Source organism: Amphibalanus amphitrite, unplaced genomic scaffold (assembly GCF_019059575.1).
Source record: "Amphibalanus amphitrite isolate SeventyFive unplaced genomic scaffold, NRLGWU_Aamphi_draft 000964F_arrow, whole genome shotgun sequence".
NCBI classification, from domain to species: Eukaryota; Metazoa; Arthropoda; class Thecostraca; order Balanomorpha; family Balanidae; genus Amphibalanus; species Amphibalanus amphitrite.
The window spans coordinates 28,995-56,520 of record NW_024882458.1 but is presented as its reverse complement, the minus strand read 5'-3'; the positions used below and the strand labels follow the sequence as shown (position 1 = coordinate 56,520).

The window sequence follows — 27,526 nt, the reverse complement described above, 5'->3', positions numbered from 1 at the left end:
TTGGGTCTTTGAACGAGAGTGGCCGCTCCAGCGTACATTGCCGCAAGATATGACGTCGCGGGCTTATGAGAAATTTTGGCTCCCGCGTGTAGAATGGCCGTCTGTCCTCACTTTCATGAAAGGCCAGCAGATGGTGGTATGGTTCATTACATGATGGTTTGCCTCATTCCGCTTCATATTAAATATATCCCGTTGAGTATTTCGCTTTGTGCCGTGGCAGTACTTGGTCCGAGACATTTTAGTAGCGTCATAGTGTAATAAATAACTTACACTCAAATAACTTAACCCGCGCCCAGCTGGGGGTCCTGGATTTCCACGCCCTGCTGGGGGGGGGGGGGGGTGTTTGAACACCCCCCCCCTTGTAACTCGGCTCCTGGGCCACGTAGCGATACGCGGAAGGCGGCGTTCGAAAGAGCGTAAAAAATAATGACGAAATCACTTCGGTCAATTTTTCGGTCAGGTCAAAGGTCAGGTCACCAGAGGTCATTGAAGGCAAAATTTCGCCGGTTTCCAGGTCGAATGTCGACAATTTCCAAGAAGCCAACGTATAACTCGGGAACCAATAGAGCTACAGCGCCGCGGAAAAGCGCATTCGATAGCCCTATTAAAGCCCTTTCTGAGTAATTCTCTCAGATTTGACCTAACGTCAACGGTTTTGCCTGCAGGGGGCAAAAACTGCAAAAATAGCCGATTTTTTCGAAAACAGTTTTTCTGCAATAACTTTTGACCCAAGCCTTGTACAAGCTTACTTTTACCGGCATCGTGTTCCTCTCGTCAAGACGCATCGAATGAACTATGACTTGACATTGAAAGGTCAACTTGAAAATTTGACCTCAGGTCAAGGTCATGACCTGACCGGAAAGGGTCATGTTGCATATCAGTCGATCCGTATCGTCGAACTGAACACACCTAAGGCGTTTTCATCGCTCTAGCATGCCTCTATCAAAAGTTATTTGCGAAAAACTGTTAGTTGCCATTCGTGACCTAAGATGACCTCAGGGCATAAACAAGGGTCACGGACACCATTTTCAAGTTCAGTGTGTCTAAACCACTTGTAATTCGGTGTTTGGGAGTGTTTATAATGTCTTTCATCCAAAAGAGGCGCATTTCAATTTTCTCCCATTGACTTATAATGGGGAGGTCGCAAAATTGACCTGACCTTAGGTCATCGATATCAAAATTCTGAGATATGCATTTTGTACATGCTATTGCTCTTAGCAATCGCTGAAAGTTTCAAAGCGATCGGTCACTTGGTGTAGCTATGACAGACATTGAAAGTTTTTTATGAGGTGAGGTCACTTCAAGTGACCTGGTGACATGACCTTGGTCTGAAATTTTCACAACATGTGTAGAATTGATGTATGATAAGGTGTACCAAAAACGGCGGCGCTCCGCGCCGCCGTTTTTGAGATATTCGCGAAAAACCACAAGGGGGGTGTTCAAACACCCCCCCCCCCCAGCAGGGCGCGGGTTAATAATAGTTATTTATTACACTATGGTAGTGCTACAAGAATAGAATACCTGAGTCTGTATACTTCCCACAGAACTTAACACTTGCCCTGGCAGGGGGGGGGGTCGATGCGACCCCCCCCCCCCCCTGCCCCCTAAGGTTTTTCGAAGATAGCGTAAAAACGGCGGCGAAATTTGGCACAGCCTATGGGGCAACCTTTTTACATATGACCTGAAAATTTCAGGTCCAAGTGACCTTGGGTCAGGTCATTAGGTCAGAAAAACCGGTACAAGGTCATGGTCAAATTTCAATTTTCTTTTTGCACTTGTCCAACTCACAGTTTTGGACTGATTTCCTTCAAACTTTCAGGATGTGCTAAGTTCACCGAGTTGTATAACACATAGTTCGTTTTTTTTTGAGGTCACTGACCTGAGGTCAGTTACAGGTCATTACGTCATAATGTTAAGACTATGGGAAAAACTAAATTCGGAAAATACTGGAGATATCCGCTTCGTTTTATCACTTTTGTGCTTTGAAACCACAGTACTTAACAGCAGGTCACTTGGTGCTTCTTTGTTTGGCGTACTATCCATGGGTCAGGTCAAATGAGGTCAACTGAGGTCAAATGACCTTTTTGCCAATAACTTGGCACATAATGACGCTAGAGATTAAAAAATGGTGTCATTGTGTTCCTGGTGATCAGCCGAATCGAATGATATGCGATATGATGCAATTTGGTTAACTTGAACTTAATTAATTAATTAAAGTTTACTTGAAAATTAAGAAAAACTTTACACTAAAGCAAGCTGAAAAGTATATCATTCGACGCGCCTTGACGTGCTGAGTTCACTGGTGTTTTTTTCTGAATCTTAATTAGATCAAAAGTTATAAGCGAAAAAACTTTTGACCTGTTCTTAGCAAAATTTTTACATTTATACCCCCCAAAACCCTCATACATATTGACCTAGAGCAACAAAATTTGCACAGGGGCGAGAACTCCAGGGGGCCCACCTACCTACCAAATTTGGTGTTTCTAGGTGCCATAGGAGCCAATCGCGAGGGGGGGTCGCATCGACTTCCCACCCCCCTGCCTGTGTTATGAAAAATGCGCTGCCAGGGCGAGGGTTAAGACTCGTGTTATCTTGGATAATTATGTTTGTAATTAATTTATATTATTTTAATTTGTTTCTTCTTTCATGGCTTGAGTTGTGAGAATTGCTGCCATGCGTTTGCCTTTTCCATTCAGGGGGACAGCAAGAGAGCGCAAATCGTTGCACCGCATATTCAATCAGCTAGCCAACATTTTGTGATTCACGGCATGGAGCGTTGTGCAAATGCTATCTCTTCTAGTTGCACTGGCGGATCCAGGGGGGGGGGGGCCACGGGGGCCATGGCCCCCCCCCCCAAGGCCTAAAGTGGCCTGTTTGGCCCCCCCCCCAAAACGCCAGAAAAATTGCTAAGAAAATATACCTTGATGGAGGTTTTTAGCCACTTGGTGAAGTAAAGCTTTCCACAGCATAATATGGAAGCAATATAGTAGCAGTGAGGGTCAGTCAAAAGTTGCGCGAGCGGAGTCGACCTTAAAAAAAAAGACTGTTGTTGGCACGTGTTTATGGCGCGGCAGCTGGTAGTTGGCGGTGTTTCGCGTGGTGTGGCATCACTGGCGGATCTGGGGGGGGGGGGGGGCACGGGAGCCTGAGGTGCCTCTGACAGGCTCGTGGTGCCCTTGCTAGGCCTGTGGTGCCCCTGGACCCTGGCAGGCCTGTGGTACAGTCCACAGCAGAAGTAATGTGGGGTTTCAGTCATGGGTATGTTCTGCTTCTGAAGCTTAGGAACGATTAGCCAGACTACAATGAAACTTTGAATGTAGCTTATATGTATCGTCACCCTTGCAGCTGCAACTTTAGCTATTGACATCTTCTTTTCAATCACTTCGCATTAAACAATCGCCAGTCAAAGCCAACCGTTGAGTTTGGTAAAACCCTACATTACTTTAGCGGTGGGCTGTACCTCTGGCGGGCCTAGGGTGCCCCTGCTAGGCTGCTGATGCCCCTGGGACCTGACAGGACTGTGGTGCCCCTGACAAGCCTAAAGTGCCCCCAACAGGCCCGTGATGCCCCCGACAGGCCCAAGGTGCCCCTGCGTGATGCCGTGATGCCTGCGAGGCCGGTGGTGCCCCCTGCGAGGCCGGTGGGGCCCCTGACAGGCCCATGGTGCCCCTGCTAGACCGGTGGTGCCCCTGGCAGGCCTGTGGTGCCCCTGCTAGGCCGCTGGTGCCCCTGGGCCCTGACAGGCCCAAGGTGCCCCTGCAAGGCCGGTGGTGCCCCTGTAAGGCCTGTGGTACCCCTGCTAGGCCTCTGGTGTCCCTGACAGGCCCATGGTGCCCCTGCGAGGCCGGCGGCGCCCCTGGCAGGTCTCTGGTGTCCCTGACAGACCTGGGGTGCCCCTGACAAGCCTGTGGGGCCCCTCACAGGCCCGTGGTGCCCTTGCTAGGCCTGTGGTGCCCCTGGCGGGCTGGCGGTGCCCCTACTAGGCCGGTGGTGCCCCTGACAGGCCTGTGGTGCCCCCGGGCACCAAGGGGGTCATGACCCATGTGGCCCCCCTTTGATCTGCCACTGATGCATAATATATTGATTTGTAAAGGCGTTATGGCTTATGCAATATGCAATTGCAGGCACTTGGTATCCCTCACTTATCCCTCATTGAGGCTCTGGCGGGCTCCTGAGGGCCCACGTCTATCTCCGGGAGCCCATATAGACAGGCTCCTTTGGGTCCTTTCAGTACACTATAGCATAAGAGGTCTCCATGCGAGTCCTATACATACATCTGAGGGCGTACCCTGATGTCTGAGGTACCCAACTGCAGCTCCAATGGTCTCCTCTTACACTGGCGGATCCAGGGAGGGAGCATTTAGGGCCATGCCCCCTTCCCAGAGGCCTAAAGTGGCCCGTTTTCCCCCTCCCCCAAACGATAATGAAACATAGTTCAATCAGGGCGTGGCCCAGGAGCCGAGTTAGACAGGGCTGTTTTACCACCTCCCGGCCCGCAAAGGGACCCAAGCACTGACTCGAAGCGGGTTAAAGAGACCCTCCCACCTTCAAAAAAGTTAATGAATTGGCATGAACGTGATGTCGCTAGGTTCAGAAAGGGCGAAAACGAATATCTACCAAATTTTATCGAAAAATATTCACCGGTTTTCAAGAGATTATACTTTTATTTTTGTTTACTTTTTGGGATATCCGCTGCTGTTCCTAGCGACTTTATTTGAAAGTGCGGCATTTGTTGCGCGCAAAGCAGCCTATACCACCGCATGCTACCAAACGTTTTAGCAAAATATTAAAAAATCATTAGATCTCCGCTGACGTCACACATTCAGAGGGGTATCCAAAAGCATTAGCCCCTCTGAATCAAAATGCTGCAATTTTGAAATTCAATATTTCCGATTTAAGGCATTTCTCGATGTTGTGAGTGCGTGCCGAAACCGGTAATTGTGAGCCAGGGACCCCATTTTGGCTATCTCAGCTCAAATCTAATGTTAAGGTGGGAGGGTCCCTTTAACTGGTCGATAAAAACAATGGTAAGTGTTTACAAAGTAATATAAAGGCATGGGTCGGGTGAGCTACCATTTATATATTTTTCTTTTTAGTTAAAAAAAAAATGCATAGTGTCAGGGCTGTGACGAAAAATAAGTGGCCTAAATCCGATGAGAAAACAGGATTTGGGGGTACCCTAGGTTTGGCTCCTGCATGAGTTGGCCCCCCCCCCCCAAAAAACGCAAGCCTGGATCCGCCAGTGTCTAGTTGGTAGTGCGCACTTGGTTCTTGCTGCTTAGTGCTTAGTAAAGGCTGAAACAGACTCTTTCCGCGTTCAGGAAATCGCATGCGAGAGCCTATTCAAATACATTATAATTATTCCCGCATCAATTGCATCCGGGAGGTGCGTGCGATTGATGCGAGCGTGCTTCCATGTATTTGAATAGGCTCTCGCATGCGATTTCCTGACTGCGGAAAGAGTCTGTTTCAGGCATAAGGGATTGTGATTGGAAACAATTGAGAAAAAGACGAGCAAAGGAGTGTGTTTTACCACACGGCTGTATTTTTGGCAGTACAAATACCAGCTGAGCGTGGACGGCACGGTGGCGGCCTACCGGTTCCCGTTTCTTCTGGCTGGAGGATCTCTGGTGGTCAAACAAAAGTCCGACTACTACGAGCACTTTTACAACGAGCTGAAGCCAGGAATACACTACCTGGAGGTGGCGCACGACCTCAGTGACCTCGTGGAAAAGTGAGTATCTACTACCTACCCAACGGAAAGCGGGAGGGAGAGGGGCGCCTCTTACCAAGTAGCGAACTCATTGCGTTTTGCACGTCGAATGTTTTACGCTCTCATATCCATAATTGTGTTATCCCTCGCCGGCCGAGGGGGAGGGGGCGACGGGTGCCGCCCCCCCCCCGCCATAGGGTTTTTTCACGATAGCTCCGAACATGCTGGCGATAGAGAGATGAAACTTGGCATACCTGACCTTTGATTCAAGCCGTATCTTTTGACACCAACCGCATTTTTGGGTCAGGTCAGGTCACTGACCTATGACGTCATAAGTGAACCTCTGCACGGTCTTCAGATGTCGCATCTTCGCAACGCCCTCACTGCCAGAGGAGATGTCACAGGGAAATGAAACTTGCAGGATGTAGTATCCATTATGAGTCTCACAACTTGTATATCTCGGATTTTTCCTAAAGGTCATATGAGGTCAGGTCATTTTCGTGACCTCACCATTATAAGTCAATGGGGAAAAATGAAAACTGCTATTCTGGCGCCGGGAACGATCTCCAACTATCTCATGCACACAGAATCGTGATTTGATGCACTCCTTGCAGGGTCAGATGCGTCACTTTTGCAATGTTGACCTTGCGTGACGTCATTTATGACGTCATCAATGTCATATTAGTTTTTCGTCAATAACTCCTGATCAAATTGAGCTAGCGAGTCGGGAAGGCTACCAATAAACTCAGGAAGACCTGCCGAGTTGAATGATATGCGACATGACCTCTCTCGACCAACTTCGTAACCTAGGGGTGCTGACCTGACCGTGACCCGAGGTCAACACCCTAAGTTGACCTGACCCAAACAAAAAGTATATCATTCGACGCGCCTGAGCAAGGCGAACACGATGCTGCCAAAATCGCGGCTCTGCGGCCGTTTTTTGCGAAGTTATTCACCAAAAACTGAACCGTACCTTGGGGCACTTGACCTGACCTCAGAGGTCACCGGTTGACCTAGAACCTTAAAATCGGGTACCAATCTCTGCGTCTCGTAACGGCGCACACGCTCGTTTTTTCCGCGACGCGCTAGGTCCACCAGGGGCGAAACGGCGAGGGGGGTCGTACCCGCACCCCCCCCCCCCTCGGCCGGCGCGTATGTAGAAAACCAATAGGTCCGGCGAGGGTTATTGTACTTATCAACGAAAGTAATTTTGCAATCGTTCATATAAATGCCACAATCTGCCGTAGCATAGCAAATAATTAGGTAACATAACAGCAAACATTTTCTAGCTGGATTGCTTCTGTACTTAATATTTGGTTGAGGCAGAAATCAATTATATGTGATGTACCACTTTCCCGAAAGCAATTTTTATTATAAATTCATCTCAAATGTTTGAACGGACCCATTCAGAACAGACCCGTTCATCCCGTGAACAGACTCGGTAACAGATCCGGTTACGCCAAGCGGATCTTGTTATTTTACTTTATTTACATTTTTATATTTCTTAGATTATTTTTCTATTCAGAGTAATAACAATAATTAAAACCAAGCATCCTGTTCTTTTTATCAGAGTTGGTGATGCTCTGGTGCAGTGGTCTTACAATGATACAAAATCACATTGTATATATCTACAGTACCTACCTAGTTAATAATATTTTAGCAATTAGGCGTATAGGTTTGATGAAGGGGCATGAATTGTGTTCCTGAATTGATATGTTCCAGGTCACCGGAGACAGCATGGCTCTCAGTCAGCCCCCCCCCGTGCCCACCCGCTGGAATTCCAGAGAGACAGCGAGTCTATCTGTTATTCATCCCTCCCCCCCCCCCCCGTGGGTGTATGACTTCAGCTCTCCAGAGACGGCGGGGCGCCTGTCACTCATCGCCCCTGTCGTCGAGGAATGGGAGCTCGGACAAAGGGATGGCGCTCACATCCAATAATAAACCATCTTGGCGTGCGTTTGACATCTGGCTAATGTTGGGCTTATACGTTAGCGTTTGAATATACAAAATAAACTCAAGTCATTGAGCCTTAACCCACCCGTCATTGACTGAGGGAAGGGAAGCAGCGTTTCCCCGCCTGTCCAGTATTCGTGATAACTTCAGTAACCAACGTAAATGGCGCGATCGAAGGGACACTTTCCGTACTTCCTGCACTAACTTTAATTTGTATGTATATGATTTAATGCATAGTTTCTGAAAGAAATGAATAATAAGATATGGTATATCTTTTGGCGTTGCTATATGCTACCCGCCAGTTTAGACAGGATTTTTCGATGTTTGACAGTGCTTAGAATGACGTTCGTCCAAAACAGACGCTTTTCAATTTTTTCCCCATTGACCTCTAGATATCATACCCCATTGTCACGGATATCAATTCCGAGATATATATTTTATACGTTCAGTTGCTTTTATCAATCTCTTGAAATTTTCAAAGCGATCGCTTAGCCGGTATGGCGAGCATTCTAACGTTTTCTGAGATAAGGCCGCTTGTCGTGATCTGGGGTGACCTGACCCTTAGCTTCTTGGGTCTGAAATTTCGGAAACCCTTTCTTAGTACTCAACCGAAGGTCTAAATGTTAATATGTTCAATTTTCAACTTCGATGAGACCTTGACATGTCACGTAATCTCAAATTAAAATTTGTGGTTGCTTTGGTTGCGTCTCGGTAACACCTTCCAGCGCCTTTTCGTGCATTTCACCGCTCGATCCCTATTTTCGGAGGTAATTTTGGGGGTGTTAAACGCCCCTCCCTCCCCTTCTCGGTCTTGTTCATCTGGAAGCTTAGCCCAGCATGGGTTAACCCTCGCCCATGTAGGGGGGGGGGGGGGGTTGGTGCAACCCCCCCCCCCCTGAGGTTTTTCGGAAATAGTGCAAAAACGGCGGCGCGCAGCGCCGCCAAATTTTGGGTACCTTATGGGGCAAACCTTGCGCATCTTTTGATAAAAAAAATTGACCGGGTCATGTCAGGTCACGGAGTTATGACGTCACAAAGGGAACAGCCTCCGGCCGGATTTTCACAAACTGAGTGCCAACGCCCGAGGTTTCCTGCCGGTGGTACGGACATCGGTTGATGGATCGTGATGAAACTTCCCATGCATGTTGGGGCAAGTATTGGCTATCATATGGTATAAGAAACTTGACCGGGTCAGGTCAGGTCACGGAGCTATGACGTCACAAGAGGAACAGCGTCCGGTACTATTTTTGAAAAGCGCCCGAACCACTATTTTGCTAATTCTTGTCACCTCAATGGGAATATGCAGCAATATTAGCTTCTATAGGGAGCAAATGGACCTCCCAAATCCAAAAATACAATCAGATTTCAAAAATTTAAATTTTGATTTTTCGAATTTCTGCCGCCGACTGTGACCTTGCCGACTTCCGGCGCTCCCAACGCGCCATTTTTAGAGCTAGGGAAACGAAATACATACCAAACGATAGAGAATTGATCAAGGAACACGATAGTGAAGGTTTCAAGTCGATATCTCCCACCGTTTTGCCGCAATCGCCGCGGAAAGTTGAAAAAGTCTATTTTTCCGAAAATTTGACCTTTGACCGGTCAAAAGTAGGTCAAATGTTGACCTAGGACCAAAAAATATACCACCAATCGCGAGATCTCGGCGAGAGCAATCCGTTGGTCTTTTCCGCTAAGCTCTACGACGCTCCGTTTTCAAACGCCAAGGGGGGGGGTCGCACCAACCCCCCCCCCCCCTGCATGGGCGAAGGTGGCAGATCGCCGTTTACGGGCGAGGGTTAAATTATTGTATTAACACGCGCACTGCAGCGGGTCTGAGCCGAACACGAACTGCACGGGGGTTGAAAACAACCCCCCCCTGAATTCTCGAAAACGGCGCAGCGTAGCGACAAGCGGTAAACGGCGTTAGATAGGGTAAGATGAGATCTACAAGAAATACAAAGATCATTTTTGGGTCAGGTCAAAAACGAGGTCAGCAGAGGTCACCAAACTCAAAATGTTGCGATTTTTTAGCGATCTCGACATCCCTCCATATTTTCCGCTTTATCTCGGAAACTAGATGAGCTAGAAAGTTGCGGAAAAAGCATTCGATAGCTGTTGAAACGCTCTTTCGCTAAGCTGTCTTCAGATTTGACGTAAGGTCAACGGTTCAGCCTATAGAGGTCATGCAATGTCATATCAATATTGCAAATTTTCCGGAAATGCTTTTCTACAATAACTTTTCTTCCCAAAGGGATAGAGAAATAATTCACACAACATCGTTCTTAGCTCGTCAAGGCGCATCGAATGGTATATAATATGACCTCGAAAGGTCAAGTTCAAAAGTTGACCTCAGGTCAAGGTCATGACCTGACCGAAATAGGACATGTTACATATCATTCGATCCGCATTGACGAGACAAACACGATAAACGTCGAACGGAGTCTCTATCTCTTTCCAATTAAAAGTTATTGAAGAAAAACCGTTGGTGACCTCAGGTGACCTGAGATCGAGGTCATGTTAGGTCAAACATTGACCAAACTAGGTCAAGTTGCATCTTGATCGACGCGTCTTGATAAAATAAGTGGGATGGTGAAAGAATGATGTTTCTATGTCCCATACTTCTCGAGTTATGTCCGAAATTGCATGCCGGGCCCCAAAAAGTGACCTGACCTAAGGTCACAGAAATACAAATTTCGAAAGATACAAAATGTTACTTATGGTCGCCTAATATGTTTCTGAAAGTTTCATAGCATTCAGTCAAATGGTGTGGATGTAGCACAGCGTCAAACGTTTTATGAGGTGAGGTCACTTATCGTGACCTGGTGATCTAACCTTGCATGACCTAACACTAATTTTTTCAGAGGTGATGTAAAATTGTTTCATGAACAGCTATACAAAGTTTCAAAGTCGTAGCTTCACTGGTTTTTGAGTTACAGCGAAAAAACCAGAGGGGGGGGGGGTGAAAACAACCCCCCTGCAGTGCGCGTGTTAAAGGAACTTAAAAGTAATAATATTACAGTGTATTATACTCCCACAGTCTACAATGCAGTGTAGTTATTTACATTCAGTAAAGCTCGTTTGAGAGGTGCTCTAAAGTATTTAGGAATTTGTATGCAAATTTAAATGCTCTGCACTTACCTGCAGACGAGATCAAAGGCCTTGATCTCACGCCTCGCATGCACATTTTATGGAGATGCTGTGCTCTTCAAAGAAGTTGGCAATCCAAGCGAGAGGCGAATTCTCTGTGCCGAGTGAGCGGCTGTCGTCTCTCCCACGGCCGCCCACAGCTTGGCGGGCGCGCCGCGGGTGGTGCTATCCCTCCCAGGAAGGCGCTGTGTTATTGTTATTTTTCCATCCGGTGGTGCACCGTGCGCGGTGTACAGACTCCATCGATTCGTCCCGCCTTTCCGGGTGGGCGGCAATCCGTTGGGCGGCCGGCGTAATGCACTTGTCACCCCCGGCCGGGCGCCGTCTGTGCTCAATACCGGGGCACACCGGCGCGAAATTGGGCCCACCTGTCGGCCGGCAGTGCCCGTATGACGGACCGACCTGGCGGCCCCATTTCAATATGTGTCGGACGGGCTCAGGGCGGCAGTGACGCAGAGGTCGGACCGGTTACCAGGGCCCTGCCAGTGGCGTGATGCGGGTCTGGACTGGGTCACAGGGAGGTGTTTATGTTTCCAATCGGTCGTCACAGCCATAGGTGGCTTTGGCGGCTCCGCCTCTGGCCGGTGGTTCGGACTTGGCACGGGTATGTGGCGTGTGTGTAGGACAGCGTTTCGTAATCTCACTGGATCGTATCATCTCATGGACCCATGGCGCCTCGTCTCTCCAAACAAATTGACAGTGAATTAGTGAAATGTTCATCATTTGCTTGCTGTTTTCGTTGACATAATAGTAATTTTTGTAGCCTGTAGGGATGAAGCAGTCTGCAGTTGGGATGTGGTAGGCAATTGGTCAGTTGCTTCATAAGTGTGATTTGTCTGAGAAAGTATCTATCTTTTTCTATATTAGTATTGTATTTTGCTGGGCCAGCGGCAAATAACATTGGTAACATGGTCTGGTCCCAGTGTAGCATCGTTCTGTCGACTCTGCCTCAATACCCATATGTCTGGGTCACATTACGTCTGATGTGCTCTTCGATGGTCAGTCGCTTCAAAGTTTTCCCTTCAGCAATCGCCTAGTCTGCCAATTGGTTCACTGTTTATTACCACCGCGATCCTGCAAAAGACAAAGCCAACAGTTCGGACAGAGTTGGTAGACATCGAGTGGCTAAGTTGTGTGGGGTAACAGCGGCACAGGACGGGCAACGCGGTTGTACCGAATTCCGCAATGGATCCACAGCCTGAAATACCCCAATTTGGGCCGCATTTAGCAGCGGACGTCTCGAACAGTACGCGGCTTACGACATACATTCGCCAATGTTTGGCCAATAGACTATGCTGAGGGTAAAGCGTACTGCTGTTTTGAACATTGAGAATGGTCTTGTGTGACTCTTTGATTCAGGCTGCAGTAAATTACACCTACACTGCAGCGCACTGAGTATACTAATACACGAAGTAATAGGGACTTGCTTTGTGTAGTTATAAAAGAATCAACACCCACTGAGGCCTTACACCGACTGTATCGATTAAGTATTTATTCACTTGCGTCAGTCGCGCAATGTCCATTCGCCGTGAGCTGTCTACGCCCATTCGTTTCAGATTGGAATGGGCCAAGGCCCATGACGCCGAGGCTCGGAGGATGGCCGAGGCCGGCAGGTGGTTCGCTCAGCAGAACCTGATGCCTCTCGACATCTACTGCTACCACGCCGTCGCCTTCAAGGTGGGGATGTCGCTGGTGCGGTTGAAGTTGTGGATGTCGCTGGTCTGTATGGGGTTTCACTGGTCTATATGAGGGTTTTAATGGTTTGTGTGAGGAAATTACTGGCCTGAATGAGGGTTTTACTTGTCTCTGGATGTTAACTTTTCCGTCTGTCCAGCAACTATAGGATGTTTTTATGTGTTTTAATCGTCTGTGTGAGATTGTCACTGTTGTGGAGGGTTTAATGGGGATTTACCGGTATTAAGTGATGGTTTTAAAGGGACTATCCCACCTTCTAAAATGTTGTTAAAACCAGTTAAATTGTGCCCGACTTTATAGATTGGATGACCAGGAACACGGTTCTGGCATTTATTTTTTCATTAAACATCTTAGGCTTCCCATATTCCAAACACAAACTTTCAAATATGTGACGTCACAGCCCAAAATTACCTCCTTCCCCAGGCCACATTACTGTCATAAAGCTGATTCTTTTTACTCTGTAGGCACCACAACAAAGTTCAGACCAAGTTTTAAGCGATTTTTCAACGAACAACCCCATTTAAATCAGAATGACTAAACGAGGTGACGTCACACTAACGGTCGCTCCATGTTGAAGATAGGGCCTTGTACAAGGCCCATTTTCAAATGAAGGGAACGAATTTCTTCAACACCAAGAGGCCGCGGGGGTTGCAACCTAGATAGATAGTGGTTTCTGAACCTCGCCGCAAGCTTGGCTATCTCAACTCAAACCCCATGTTAAAGGTGGGATAGTCCCTTTAATGGTCTGTGTGACGGTTTTACTGGTTTGGGTGAGGTTTTCGCTGGTCTGTATGATAATGCCACTGGTCTGTGTGAGGATATCGGTGGTCTGTGTGAAAATGCCACTGGTCTATGTCTGTGTATCATGGGTCTCTGTGAGGTTTAACTGGTCCGTGTGAGGGTTTTGATGATCGAAGTGAGGATTTCACTGGTCTGAATGAGGGGTTTTCTGGTATTTATGAGGGTGTCACTGGTCGTGGCCGGTACTCGGTAGATCCGATCCGTTGCTGTCCGTAGATCAGATGTGCAGGCAAACTGGGAGAGCGATTGCCTGATGTGGAGGCTCCCCGGTCCTTTTCCACTGTCCAGCCGCCGCTCGGATGACACGACACAGGCCGCGCGGTGAATCAGCACTATTTGCTCGTGATCTGAGGAGCCCCAAGGCCATTCTGTTTACTAAAGGCTTCTGTTTCGGCTGTTCCGGCCCGATGTTATTAATGCCAACGTTTGGATTACCGTCAGCGCGCAAAGCGGACTGGTGTCTTACGTCTGTTTCGTGATAATACCAAGAACGATGGCGTGCCTGAAATTGAAAACAAAGACGGCGGTGCTAGACCCGGGATTTCCGAACGGTTGACATATCCCACACCCCTCCCTCCCATCACACTCGGCCCCAGGCCGGACGATATCGGTCCGGTCTGGCGGGATAACTAGCATTAGCTCGGCCGCCGAAACGGGCTGAGCTTGACGCCGAGGCCATCTCAGACCGGAACAGTCGTCCTTCTCAACACGGCAGTATCACAGCCCCGGTCTGACTCTCCCCACCCCTCCACCCGCCCCGGTCTGACTCTCCCCACCCCTCCACCAGCCCCGGTCTGACTCTCCCCGCCCCTCCGCCCGCCCCGGTCTGACTCTCCCCAGTCCTCCACCAGCCCCGACCGCCTCTGCCGGTTTTATGTTACCCCTGCCTCTGCCCGTCGTAAGTACCTACTCCTCCCCACCCATCCTCCTCACCGCCCACCCCCCAGTCCGATCTCCCAGTGGGTAGTCAGCATGCCTAGTTGAAGTTCTTCGCCTCTCGTTGTTTAACGCTTGTGTTTATGAACATACACACACACACACGTGTTGAAATTACATTTCACCACGGTGATCGGAATAGGTGGCTACCTGTATTTATTGTTTACTGACATGAAGCCGGCCTCCTGTTCTGAAAATATTTCAGATAGTTTTACCGTCGCGCGAAAATGCTACTGTCGATACGGGAGGGGGCAAAACTTCGTTTCCTGGCAATGAAGTTCCAATGACCAGTTGACACTTTCCCCAAAGAAAAACAGTCATAAATTTATGGTCAAAGTAATTAGTTTGACATGTAAAATATGGTTAAATTTATGATGCCCATGCATATTTGCTAAACGGCTGCACGAAAGCGATGCCATATTATACTTCACTCTATAAACAGTACCGACTTATCAAAGTAAGTAAGCTCAGTTCCCCAAGGAACTTCTGCTGCATCGGCCTCTTGAGTAGGTACGTCGTTCTTCATTATGTTTAAACGATTTTTCTTAGAAAGTCATAAACCTGTGACAGAATGTTTTTCCGTGCTATTTTTCCGAACCAATTGCTGTCATTTTGTGGTGGCGTCGATTGGTTTCATATGAACATTTAAGTGAGCTTGATGGGCATTTTAGCTACCGGATTTGTGTGTGTGTGTGTGTGTGCATTTATGTGGGTATCGCAAAGTCCAGTGGCAATATCGGAACTTTTGGGAAGACAGAGCCTAGAAGAGGCAGCTTGTATATTATCTGTATACTTTGTATATGATCTGGATATGATCTGTACTTAATTCAAATTTAATTTACCCACCTTTCATGTTGTGTAATACTGTAAGTGTATTAGAGATACATTATAGGTACGTGTTTTATCAACTAAATTTACGAATACGCAAGATCTGCTGACTGCTAGCAGAGCCACCCACGAAAACTGTCAGCGAAAACGATGGCATGTCCTTTCGATATAAATCCAATCGCATTTGTCGCCAATGGCCAATTCTTCTGTATACAGGCATGCCGAACCAACGAATCATCGAAGCAGGATACCTTTTTCCCATACCTGCTACATTGCATGATTAAATCGAGACATCCAGGCATTTTAATGGCACGTGCACTGTACCACACTTTTCAAAGTTTAATGCAGTGCTTTAATATTGCCAGCCGTGTGCAGTTCAAGGGGTGTGGTTAAACGCGTTGAACCCACTGAACTCTAATATATACTGGAAGGACCATTGGTGGCTTGTTTTTGTCTATCGATTTCCGCCATGTTGTGTATACCAGAAATATAAATTGCATTACGGTAGCAGAGGTGCAGTTTAGTGAGAGGTACACTTCTCAAAAGTGCACTGAAAAAAACTTACTCCCCATTTTCTAATTTTAGAATGCCAAAAAGCACTCCTGCAATCGAATAACTTTATGACCTGGCATAAGCGCCTAAAATGGGGAGTTTTGGGGAATAAAACTAGCATATAGAATATATTTAGTATCCGAACGCTTATATTATTCGCGCTAGGGTGTAATTTTATGACGGAGGATAAAAGTATGCAATCTTTGGATAAAATTACACCAGATGATAATTTTATTTACTTAATACTAAAATTACTCCCATTCGGGGAATAATATTGCCATGCCAAAAAGCACTCCTTTTTTCGATAATTTTACCCCGGAGTAACTCCCCGGTAAAATCAAGCCCCGGTGTAAAAGTACCACCCCTGATAATGCGGGGTGATGTGATAATATTATGACCAAGTGAAAAATAAGGAATGCATTTAAACAATGTATTGAAACACCAACAATTGGTTAACGAGTGGTACCTGAGCATCAGCAGGTACATCTTAATTTGGACGCACTTCCAGTGATGGCGCATTGCGGCCGACAGGGACGTAATTTTGCTTCCTAGTTGAGAAGCGGCGTCTCAACTGGGAGGCAAAACTTCGTCTCTGCCGGCCGCAATGCGAAATCACTGGAAGGACGTTCAAGGTCACAACTCACAAGGGCGTTATGGTTAACACTGAGGCTAACGAATAACATCTGCGCACAGAACCACCGCCACGGATGGCAGATAAAACGAGCGTGTATGGTTAACACTGAGGCTAACGAATAACATCTGCGCACAGAACCACCGCCACGGATGGCATATAAAACGAGCGTGATCTGGGCTATGAAAGACGTACTGAGACTCATTGGCGTACTGAGACCGCCGCAGCTGAATTAGTCATAATACAGAGGCTCCAGTAGTGTGAGCCACACGTTGCGAGTCACTTGAGCCACAGGTGAGCCACAAGTCACGAGTCACTTGAAGCACAGGTGAGCCACAGGTCGCCAGTCATTCGAAGTGGGCATCTCCGATGCTGGTTCTACACTACCTGGGTAACCTCCCACACCTTCTGTGATAAGCCAGATAGGTTTACATCGAATCCCACACTCCGGTAAAGAATCTCGAACAGGGCCCTACAGGGCCCCGTGAACTTTGTGTAGAAGACAGCGTGGGCGGCCGTCATTAGGGCCACGGTCTCCAACCTGGTGGCCGGCAGTTGGCAGACCACCACACCGTCCACCGATAGTTCCTCACCTGCCTGACGAACCCCGTTTCTCGAATCCGCCAAGGTGCCAATGGTTATTCCACAACCATAGGCAAGTAGAGCTAGCAGCTCGTCGTCTGCCGTGAAAAAGAATATTGCAGTCAGTTGGCATCAATGCATATCGTACAAACAAACGTAAAGGAAACCTAGGAGAGAAACAAGGAACCGCGTTCGTACAGTAGCTGGCTATGCCATCTACAGTATCTGGAGACGATTCTTCGCTTCTTCCTGATTTCTTTTCACTCTCAAAATCGTAGTACGATGCGTAGTACGTTTGCGTAGTACGATACACTCTTACAACTAAACGTGGTGCATAATTACAAAATAATTATACGTCGTTAAAATATTTCAGTGAAATAAGAAATTAGTACCCGATGTTCCGCTGTCATGGTTAAGTATGGAGTGCAAGTAGGTATCAAACTGCATGTAACCGTGGTATATTTGGAGACAATGAAGACAACCATGAATGGAGACAACCTGAATGGAGACAACCATGACTTTTCAATATCACTAGAGTTAAACAACACTTTTTAACTAATAGCAAAACCAACGACGATTGGCTGTCCAAAGGTGAGGTACAACATGTTGTCCCGCCCGTCGTTAAAGTGCCACCTTTTTACGGTTTTCGGTTTAAAACGGTTTTCAGTTGACCTGACCCACCTATGACCTACCCTGAAGTCCGTTTTCCGAAATTCGTCCTAGTTTTCGAGATATCTGCATTCAAACTTCACATTGATGCCATCACAAAAAGTGTGGGAGATGGGATTTTAACATGGTAATGTTACATTCCCATATTCCACACATGCGTGATGGCTTTAATATGAAGTCCAATTGCGGATATCTTGAAAACTAGGCCGAATTTCGGGAAACAGACTTCAGGGCAGGTCATAGGTGGGTTAGGTCTAGTGAAAACCGTTTTGTGTAAAAAAAGGTGGCAGTCTTCCTTAACCCTCGCCGGACCTATTGGTTTTCTACATACGCGCCGGCCGAGGGGGGGGGGCGGGTACGACCCCCCCTCGCCGTTTCGCCCCTGGTGGAGCTAGCGTGTCGTGGAAAAACGAGCGTGTGCGCCGTTACGAGACGCAGAGATTGGTACCCGATTTTAAGGTCCTAGGTCAACCAGTGACCTCTGAGGTCAGGTCAGGTGCCCCAAGGTACGGTTCAGTTTTTGGTGAATAACTTCGCAAAAAACGGCCACAGAGCGCCGATTTTGGCAGCATCGTGTTCGTCTCGCTCAGGCGCGTCGAATGATATACTTTTTGTCCGGGTCAGGTCAACTTGGGGTGTTGACCTCAGGTCAAGGTCAGGTCAGCACCCCCAGGTCACGAAGTTGGTCGAAAGAGGTCATGTCGCATATCATTCGATTTGGCAGGTCTTCCTGAGTCCATTGGTGGCTTTCCCAACTCGCTAGCTCAATTTGACCAAGAGTTATTGACGAAAAACTAATATGACCTTGATGACGTCATAAATGACGTCACGCAAGGTCAACATTGCAAAAGTGACGCATCTAACCTTGCAAGGAGTGCATCAAATCACGATTCTGTGTGCTTGAGATAGTTGGAGATCGTTCCCGGCGCCAAAATAGCAGTTTTCATTTTTCCCCATTGACTTATAATGGTGAGGTCACGAAAATGACCTGACCTCATATGACCTTTTGGAAAAATCCGAGATATACAAGTTGTGGGACTCATAATGGATACTAGATCCTGCAAGTTTCATTTCCCTGTGACATCTCCTCTGGCAGTGAGGGCGTTGCGAAGTTGCGACATCTGAAGACCGTGCAGAGGTTCACTTATGACGTCATAGGTCAGTGACCTGACCTGACCCAAAAATGCGGTTGGTGTCAAAAGATCCGGCTTGGATCAAAGGTCAGGTATGCCAAGTTTCAGCTCTCTATCGCCAGCGTGTTCGGAGCTATCGCGAAAAAACCCTATTGGGGGGGCGGCACCCGCCCCCCCCCCCCTCGGCCGGCGAGGGTTAATTGGTAAGCCAAAAAAAAAAATCATCAAGAAAATAAACAGTTGTTCTGCCCTCTGCTATTAATGTATTACGCCATTGGGATGTACTGAAACCTCATTTCTCCATCGTGCAGGAAGAAGCATGCGTGGAAAATACCTTCCTACACTTGGTCTTGGCTAATGTTTTGGCCTGACCTCGTATTTATCGAAAATACCTCGGGCCTAACTTAACATTCGCTAAAAAAATCAGTCAGATCTAAACATTATTCCAGCCCTGGCCAGGAATATATTGTCTACGATGATCGGCTCGAGCCCAGTTATATAGAAGAAGAGTATCCCCCCCCCCCCCGGCACGATTGTTGCTAGCGGAACACCTCATCCGAAAAGGTGTGCTTGTGCCCGTTCAAAACTCACCGTCTTTGTCGGCCGGCTCCACGTTTATCATCGTCTGGGCATACTTCTTCGCGGTATGTCTGATTTTGTGCAGGACATGCTCCTTCACGTCCTCCTCGAGCCCCATGATCATTCCCAAGTCAGTCCACACCTGGAAACATCGCAAAATCACATTAATGAATGGAATTAACATCAAGCAACATCAAGTGAACATTATATCATTGTGGAAGGTCAGGTCAGGTAAGTTACTCCAGCTCACAAAAAGTTTGAAAGCGCGCCACGTCAAGTGTCGACCTCTGGTGATCTTTTACCTGGGGCATTCCACGTCAAATCGAACAAAAATCGGCTGTTTTGCACCTTACCATCAGCGATTTCATTATAAATTTGTGAGCGAGTTCCTGTGTGGCCCCGGACATTACATTGATGTTTTTTGCGCATTCTGACCACAGGTCTTCTAAATATAGGGCATCAAATTTTTACAAAATGTTGCATCTGTATATTTTTGAACGACCATAACTTTGGTTGTACTTGTTTGATTTGAATGAAATAAACCTTACTGTTTAGGTAATTTCTTAAGCGTTTGTTTAGAATTGCACCTACTTGAATATATGACCTTGAAATTTGCTTAACTCTGTTCTTAAGCACAAATATTGAAATAGCAAAAAACACGTCACCTTCGATTTGGCTCAGTTTCATATATTTTATTGCCTACCATATTCTTAACAACCTGTGAAAAAAATTAGAGTGGGCCATTCATAAGTTTTGAAGAAAATTGCACATATGCAAACGTATGTTAGCACGCGCAGTGGAGGGGGAAGAGCGAATTTCGCCCACCCCTCCTGTTTTTCGCCAATATCTCATAAGATTAATGCGAAATTAATTATGGCTACCTGTCAAGAATTGAATTGGACATCTCATCGTGCAAGCAATAAGAAAATCGGTTCACAACTGTTCTAGTAATAGCGGTGTAAAGTGAACATCCTGTCGCCGCAGCGACGCGGCGACTCGGCAGCCGGCGCCGACCGCTACGCGCCGCCTGAATTGTAGACTGTGCCGGGACGGAACGGAACGGTTCCGTCTTTACATCGCGCTCCCTACCGCTGATTACGTTCGATTCGCGTCAAATTTTGTGAGAAGACTAAGAAATGTACAGGCAATCATATGGTGAAAGAATTTTGAAAATCGGTTGGTAAACAATTGACATATGAACGTGTAAACACAAAATTATGATTGCTGCGTTTCCCACATCGGCCGAGCCCGCCTCAGCCGGCGACATGTTACTCTTAGCAGGCCTCTAACTGCCAATATTTATTATTGGATTAACTAGAAATTCCCCATACATACTAAAAAATGTATGTTCTTTCGTATAGTGAAGATCAAAAGACGTGAAGATATCGTTGCGTGATAATGTTTTCGTTGAATTTACTTCATGATGCATTTCCACACGGCTCAAAATTCACCGCAAAATACCGTTTGCACTTTGCCTGAGACACTTTTACTATATAACGTGAATGCTTGACTACGATGACTATGCATTTCCATTCTCGCAGAGTTTGGGATATCACTAATCAGCAATCATTCATTTCAGAAAGTGTACACAAGCAAGCATGTCTTGACTCTGTCTTTCAAGGTCACGCGCGGTTGCGTGATGTTGATGCATGAAAACGGCGTTTGCCGCGAAAGTTATGAATGGCCCACTCCAATTTTTTCACAGATGGTTAGGAACATTGTGACGGACATAATATGTAAAAATTACCCAAATCGAAGGTGACGTGTTTTTTGCTATTTAAATTTTTCTGTTTTAATTCAAGGTCAAATGCATTTCAAGGTCACTTCAATTTAATTTGACAATTAAAAATCAAAGCCTTATCAATTGCCTATAAGACCCTGTTAATATCATTTTGATACCAGAAAAGGAACCAGAGTTATAGCCATTTAAAAAATTGATGTGTGGCATTTTTCGCTATATTCGATGACCTATATCTCAGCGATACGTTATCAAATTTCGAAAATATTATACGTAACTCAGTTTTGAACCATGCCCAGTCTGCCTACAAATTTTCAGAAAAATCGAAGGGGATGACGGATTTCGGTGTTTGATTTGACGTGGAATGCCCCACCTGATAAAAATGACTGGAATGCTTTCGTCATGGTTTGTGACAAGATTCCCAACTCCACCTTGAGCGTTTCGTTACGGTTACGTTGCTTAGGACCCGCCAAGTTAGATGGGAGAGGGGGGGGTGACTTCCCAGCAGGCGGTAGAAAAACCAGAGGGAGTGGGTTAAAAATTATACAAATTTTCCAGATGTTTTCCTATCCAATGTTGTTCCCTGATAGCGCGGATATAAAATGGTGCCACTAATTATATAGTTAGTTCAGTTCAACCATCCCCCGTTAACGAGTTTCAAAATTCCTTTACCGTTACATCACGCTGCCGCGCTGGCGGGAAAAAAAGTTCCCACGCATTCATAATACATAGGAAGATGGTGATCATCTGGGTCAACTGGCGAGCTTATAATTGGGAAGTTCATAAAAAAACACGTTTACATGAATGTTTGAAGCCCCGTTTCTCGATAATCCACCCTTAAAAGGCACAGATGTCAAATGTGACATTTTAACTACACCACGCTTACGCATAGCCACTGTGACGTCACCGTGGCGGTCAAATTTTCCTACTGAACTACCCTGTTAGTAAAGGAGTCTCGAGTTCAATCACACATAACATTAGACAAGACTTTTAAATACCGAATAAAGCAACACTTACGGCAGCTTCGCTGTACATATCCGGGAATATCTCCTTCATCTCCTCGCCAGTCTTCCGGTTTCGGTTGCTCGTGAGGCATATCCGCCGAACATCGAAGGAATCTTTGAGAACAGATGTCTTGTGAGTGCACGGCGTGCTTTAGCTTGGCACTGAACTTGACGGTTTCGGTGCAGATGTCTAGCTTCGACTTCTTCGCTTTGGGAAACATCCCCGGCATCCCCTCTTCAGCTGCCGCACGCTTTTTCACAACGATGCCCCTGGCTCGTCTTTCCGTGTCGTGTCGATGACGGCGTTGCTCAATGCTCAGTGGCTTTCGACAGTTCTTGAATCTGTTGACTGTTCCGAAGTTTCTGTCGGAAGCTGTTCTTCCGCAGAGTCACCTTTGAGAAAGAAAAGAGCCGTTTTTTAATTTCATGGACAGCTTTATCAGGCAGTGAACACTGAACAAGATATAAATACGTTCATTAAACGTGTTTTCTTCTATCGTGATATTGGGAGGATAGAAACAACAAAAAGTAGATGTCCGGGTATGACCGTTTTAACAATTTGTTTTGTTTGTTTGTAACAACAATTTGCCAATTTGTTTTGACAATTTGTCTTCCAGAATTTCATCATCACAGAAATCTTCGTCCGCAAATCTACGTCAACGCATTTCTTGGATTGTATGGTCATACTACGGATTACTGTAAAGTCATACTAACAAAACATAAAGTATAAAAGTAATTTCAGCTTACCTTCGAGGACTGGGACGCTTGCTCGGTTCTCTGACAGAAGGCCTTGGTTCTGACGACTTGAGCACAATGGCGGTCGCGAATGGTCGCGAACTGAAGAGACATTCCGAAAATATTATTCTTGGAATAATACTGTGCTGGACGAATAGATTAATCACTTTTAGATTAGGTATGTCACAACGGAATAGGATTATCAAGAAAGTGATACAGTATTGCTTGAAATACGCTCCCGATTACTCCCGAAGAATAATGTTAGTAATGCTACCACATAATATTACTCCATGGTTATAAAATTATTGTCCGGACATGATAGTTTTATCACGAAGGAAGTAATTTTTACACCTACATGAGAATAGTTTTATTCTGTCGCGTCAATTTATCAGCCGTAATGGAGTATAAAAATTACCCTAATTACTCCACAGCGGTTTATTTTTATGCAGTTTTGATAAAAGTACTCTAGCTGTCAATTTTATTACCATCTAATGGGAGTTCAGCACAAATATATTCCAATGACCTTGTTTATCACTGTGAAATAAGCTAAAATTACCCCATGCCTCTTTGAGACTGATATAAATTTATAACCGGAAAGAATAAAAAGGACACGTGATAAAATTAGAAGATAAAATTACCACTTGCTAAAACATAAAAGAGATGATTATAGTACCAGGTTTAAGAATAACTTTCAAAAACGCCCTTAATGCAATGCAGAGAGTAAGAATACGCTACAAAACATAATCATTATATGCCATTGGTGCGTGATTATTCGCCAAACTGGAGTGGAAAAACTCCAAAAATAACTCTCTAGGTGTAAGTTTTTTTCAGCATGCTGCTGCTTCATGCTTGCAGTTTGATTGCAGCGATCAACTTTTCAAGACTTTGGTATACACAACATGGCCAAAATCGTTAGACATTCTGGCCCATATACGGCCAAGGCGAGTGCTTACCCCTGGTTGAACCACACGGCTGCTGACGTCACTATCAATTATAGTTGTGAGCTTTTTGGCAGGTATGGGAAACATCTTCCAGCCCTAAGGCCGGGAATTCAATAAATGTCACCTCGCTTTTTTAGAGAAAAGCACCTCGGGCCTAACGGCCCTCGGAGTTTTCGCTAAAAAAACCTCGGTGACATTTATTGAATCATCCCGGCCCCGGGCAGGAATATATTATGACCCCGTTTCCATGGGCATCACTGATCCGGATCAGCAAATTTAAATCGTATTTTAGTTCTCGAATTCTTCGTTACATGACATAATTCCAAGTGGATTAGGCTTATATAACCAGTTAATCCCTTATTTTCATTGTCATACCTATATTGTCTAACTATACTGGATTAGCTAATCCACTTTTACTGATCCGGATCAGCGATGCCCATGGAAACGTGGTCTATGATGCTTTGACGTACCGGTGATATTTTGAAGAACTATATTTTACATACATTATGTTTTCTGTTGCATAACTTTAAAGACATTTACCAAACTATAGTTATAACCCTCGCCCGCACATGGGGGGGGGGTGGTGGTTGCCACCCCCCCCCCCCCCCAGGTAGTCTTTCTGCTCTGCACTCAACATTTTTAAAGCTAGAAGCCTGATTTTTCGTACAGCTGCTCCTCTATCCTTTCTTGATGTCCACTGAAAATTTCAAGTTTCTGTGATTTTTGGTTTCGGAGATATGACCTTGTTTTTCAGGTCATGTCATGACCCAAATGGCCAATTCTCAACATCTTGCGTTTGCCATGGGCCTTATGAGCTTTTGACACCCTGATTTCGGCCTTTTTTGCTAGTCTTACCTCCTACCTATCATGGAACATGTTGTTCGACGATGTACAGGGGTCAAGGTCAGGGTCAAGGTCAACCTAGGTCACCTAAGATAATTGCGTTTTAGGCAAGCTGAATTTACTTTTTTTTGTAGTTTTTTGACTGCATTTTTGGTAAAAGCTTCTCAGATCATGATTTCATGTAATATGGACCCAAAAACAATCGGTGCACACATCAGTATACACACAGACACACACAGACATACAAACACATATAATTGACCTTGACCTAACTTGACCTGAAATGACCTCAGCAGCAAAATTCTGGTCGGGTAGTGTGACAAAGAGGTTCTAGCTGGCTTGGCACCAGAAAACAGCATCGTCATCGGTATTTGATAAGCAGCACACTTGATATCCAACGGTGACCCAAAACAGCAACATTTTTTAGTTTGACCTGACCTGGAAGGTCAATGACTGACCTGAGAAGGTAAAACTGGGTATCATTGGATTCGTCTCTTCCCAAAGAATCTTTTTGGTCTTTACTGCTAAGCTCTATCTCCAACAGGAACGAAATGGCGCGGGGGGGTGGCAACCCCCCCCCCCCCCCATGTGCGTTCTAGGATGGGAAAATGGCATGTGCGGGCGAAGGATAATCCCCCTGCATTTATTTTAATCTACCAGAACATCACTAAAAATCCAACGTATGGCAGCAGTCTCCCGGTCCGATGAGTGGGCCGCCCCCCGGGCGCGCCTGGCCGGGACGCAGTGACAGTGGTTGTACGCCGAGATCCATTAGTGGGAGCACTCCCCGGCCTGTGTCAGACAAACCGACCGGCTCTCACAGCGCACACAGCGGCCTGCACCAACCGGGCCGTCCAATCGAACCGACACGACCGGGCCGCGCGCCCGACCGCGCCTATTTCCAGCACTTGACATTCATTGATAAACATGGTCGTACTGTAGACCATTTTAATCCAATTACATTAGCGGAATAAAGTTTAAAGTCAATATTTTACGGATAACTGCCATGTTTTCTGAAGACTATAAATCATGTTTGCCATTACATTCATGCGTTGTTACCCGCCAAAACCACATTTGTCTCGGAGTACACTCAACGCCAGTATAGTTATAAGTACTTCACGGTCGTAGAAAACTTGCATATCAGTTGGGGAAACTACGAGGAGCCAAACAAAAATTGGATTAGCCAATCAGCGGCTGGAGTGGGCGGGGCGATGACCATATATGGTCATAAAATCAGACAACTTCATCTTTTCAATGAATTTTAGCATTCAAATGAAAAAATAAGGCATAAGAATGTTTTTTAACCACACAAGGCCTACACTCACCCGGTGCATAATTAACTGGCGGCTCTAAATCGCAGAGTTACAACGCAAGGTCAAACCGTGATTGGCAAATATGGCGGATTGAAACAGACGCGCCAAAAAATGTAAGCAGTACCGTGGTTTAAAAATGTCATTATTTTAATTATTTTGTTTATGGTTTTTCTAATTGTAGTTAAGTTCTTATTTCATAATTAAATATTTTTGTTTATTGTAATTATATTAAATCTTTTAACAATTTTCTTTCATAAAACCAATCCATTTATTGAATGGCCAGCTGATTGTGACGCCCAGAACCTGCAGAAAAGCCGTTTTCCTATCGCCATTTTCGAGTCAATTCGCCGAATTTAATCAAATCACACTAATTCCTAGTGAAAAATGGAAGCCTTTTCTCTCCAATAAGTGGACGCGATACCGCTAGTACCGGCTTGTTATACTGTTTTTCACCCTTACTAGGGGGGGGGCTGCATTTATGCCCATAGGGGAAAGTGGGGTAAGACGGGCAGGGTAGGAAAGACGGGCACCGGCCCTCTAGCCTAAACCCGTGGCGCCACCTATGACAGCTTGCGTCGACTAACTCGCCCGACGCTCTTTTCTTGGCCGGCGAAGGCACGGGTACGTATTGTCCGTCGTATTTGAAATATTATGGAAAAACTAAAAACGTATGTTGCACTCTAAGAGTAAAAATATTATATCGTAACGTTTTCTGACTCTATTGCTGGATTGTTTTTGATGAAACTGTTATGCCAGCTTTGTTATCAGATCTGATGTTACTGTGTATGTTCGCGAATTAATCCGTCAATATGGCGCCCGAAGGCTGCGTGTTTTTGTTGTCGGCGACGAAATGGGGTAAGACGGGCAAAATATAAAAAATTGCCCGTCTTACCCCAGTCACTATTTTGATCAAGAAATTGTTTTGTAGTGCATTTGGCCAAATTGCTGGCTGTTTTAGCCAGGTCTAAAATCTCGAGCATCAACCAGAGCGTGCCTTGAGAGAGCATGAAGGCCGATGTCAACGTCGAGGTCAAATTAGGTCACCGTAATTAGCCTTCTTTGATGCGTCGCTCTCATGGCTGATAGCCACCCCCCTCTCCAGCCCCCCCAAGCGATACCCCTGACCACACCCCACCCTCCCCTACCCTCAACCCCTCTTAATTGGCACGCCGCCACAAAATTGCTGAGAACATGAACTTCAGAATCGGAACAGTTTGTGAACTTTTGGTAATCTACAGTTCAAAGTTCAATTGACATTGCTTCAGTTCAGTTCAGTTCACTGCCTCCGATTCGCTTTGAAAGTTCAGTTCAGTTCAATCTGTTCCCGCAAGAGCCAAAGTTCAGTTCAATTCATTTCGTAGTTCACATAGTTCAGTTCAGTTCACCGAAAAGTTCGTAGAAAATAGAGGGCCACTCATGTCCTTCGGGGGTCGGAAACCGGAGTCGAATTCGGAGTCGGCCGGAGTCGGAGTCGATTTTTTCTCAAGCCGGAGTCGGAGTCAGAGTCGTTGGGAGTCGGAGTCGATTTTTTCTCAAGCTGGAGTCGGAGTTATAGATGCGATATACCTACTTGTTTTCGTGAGACATGAGGGATCAAATTTAAATACAAAATACAATAAGGCGAGCGGACAAATGTCCTAGCTCACCTGCAGGGAGTACAGGGACGATTGTCCTTGTGTCCCTCTCTCGGCTACCTGGTACCTACCTTGGGACGTCGCTGACGGGGGTCGGTG

The 27,526-nt window shown here is 46.1% G+C and overlaps 1 protein-coding gene across 2 annotated transcripts in view; it reads left to right on the top strand.

Annotated features, from left to right (window-relative positions):
* The window catches only part of LOC122368651 (protein O-glucosyltransferase 2-like), a 109,647-nt gene that overhangs the window by 74,957 nt on the left and 7,164 nt on the right, over positions 1–27,526 (top strand). For both annotated transcript variants that reach the window (XM_043342806.1, XM_043342805.1), the window contains 2 exons: positions 5,556–5,734; positions 12,370–12,490. In XM_043342806.1, coding sequence (XP_043198741.1) covers positions 5,556–5,734; positions 12,370–12,490 — 300 coding nt within the window. The remainder of the gene's footprint in view (positions 1–5,555; positions 5,735–12,369; positions 12,491–27,526) is intronic.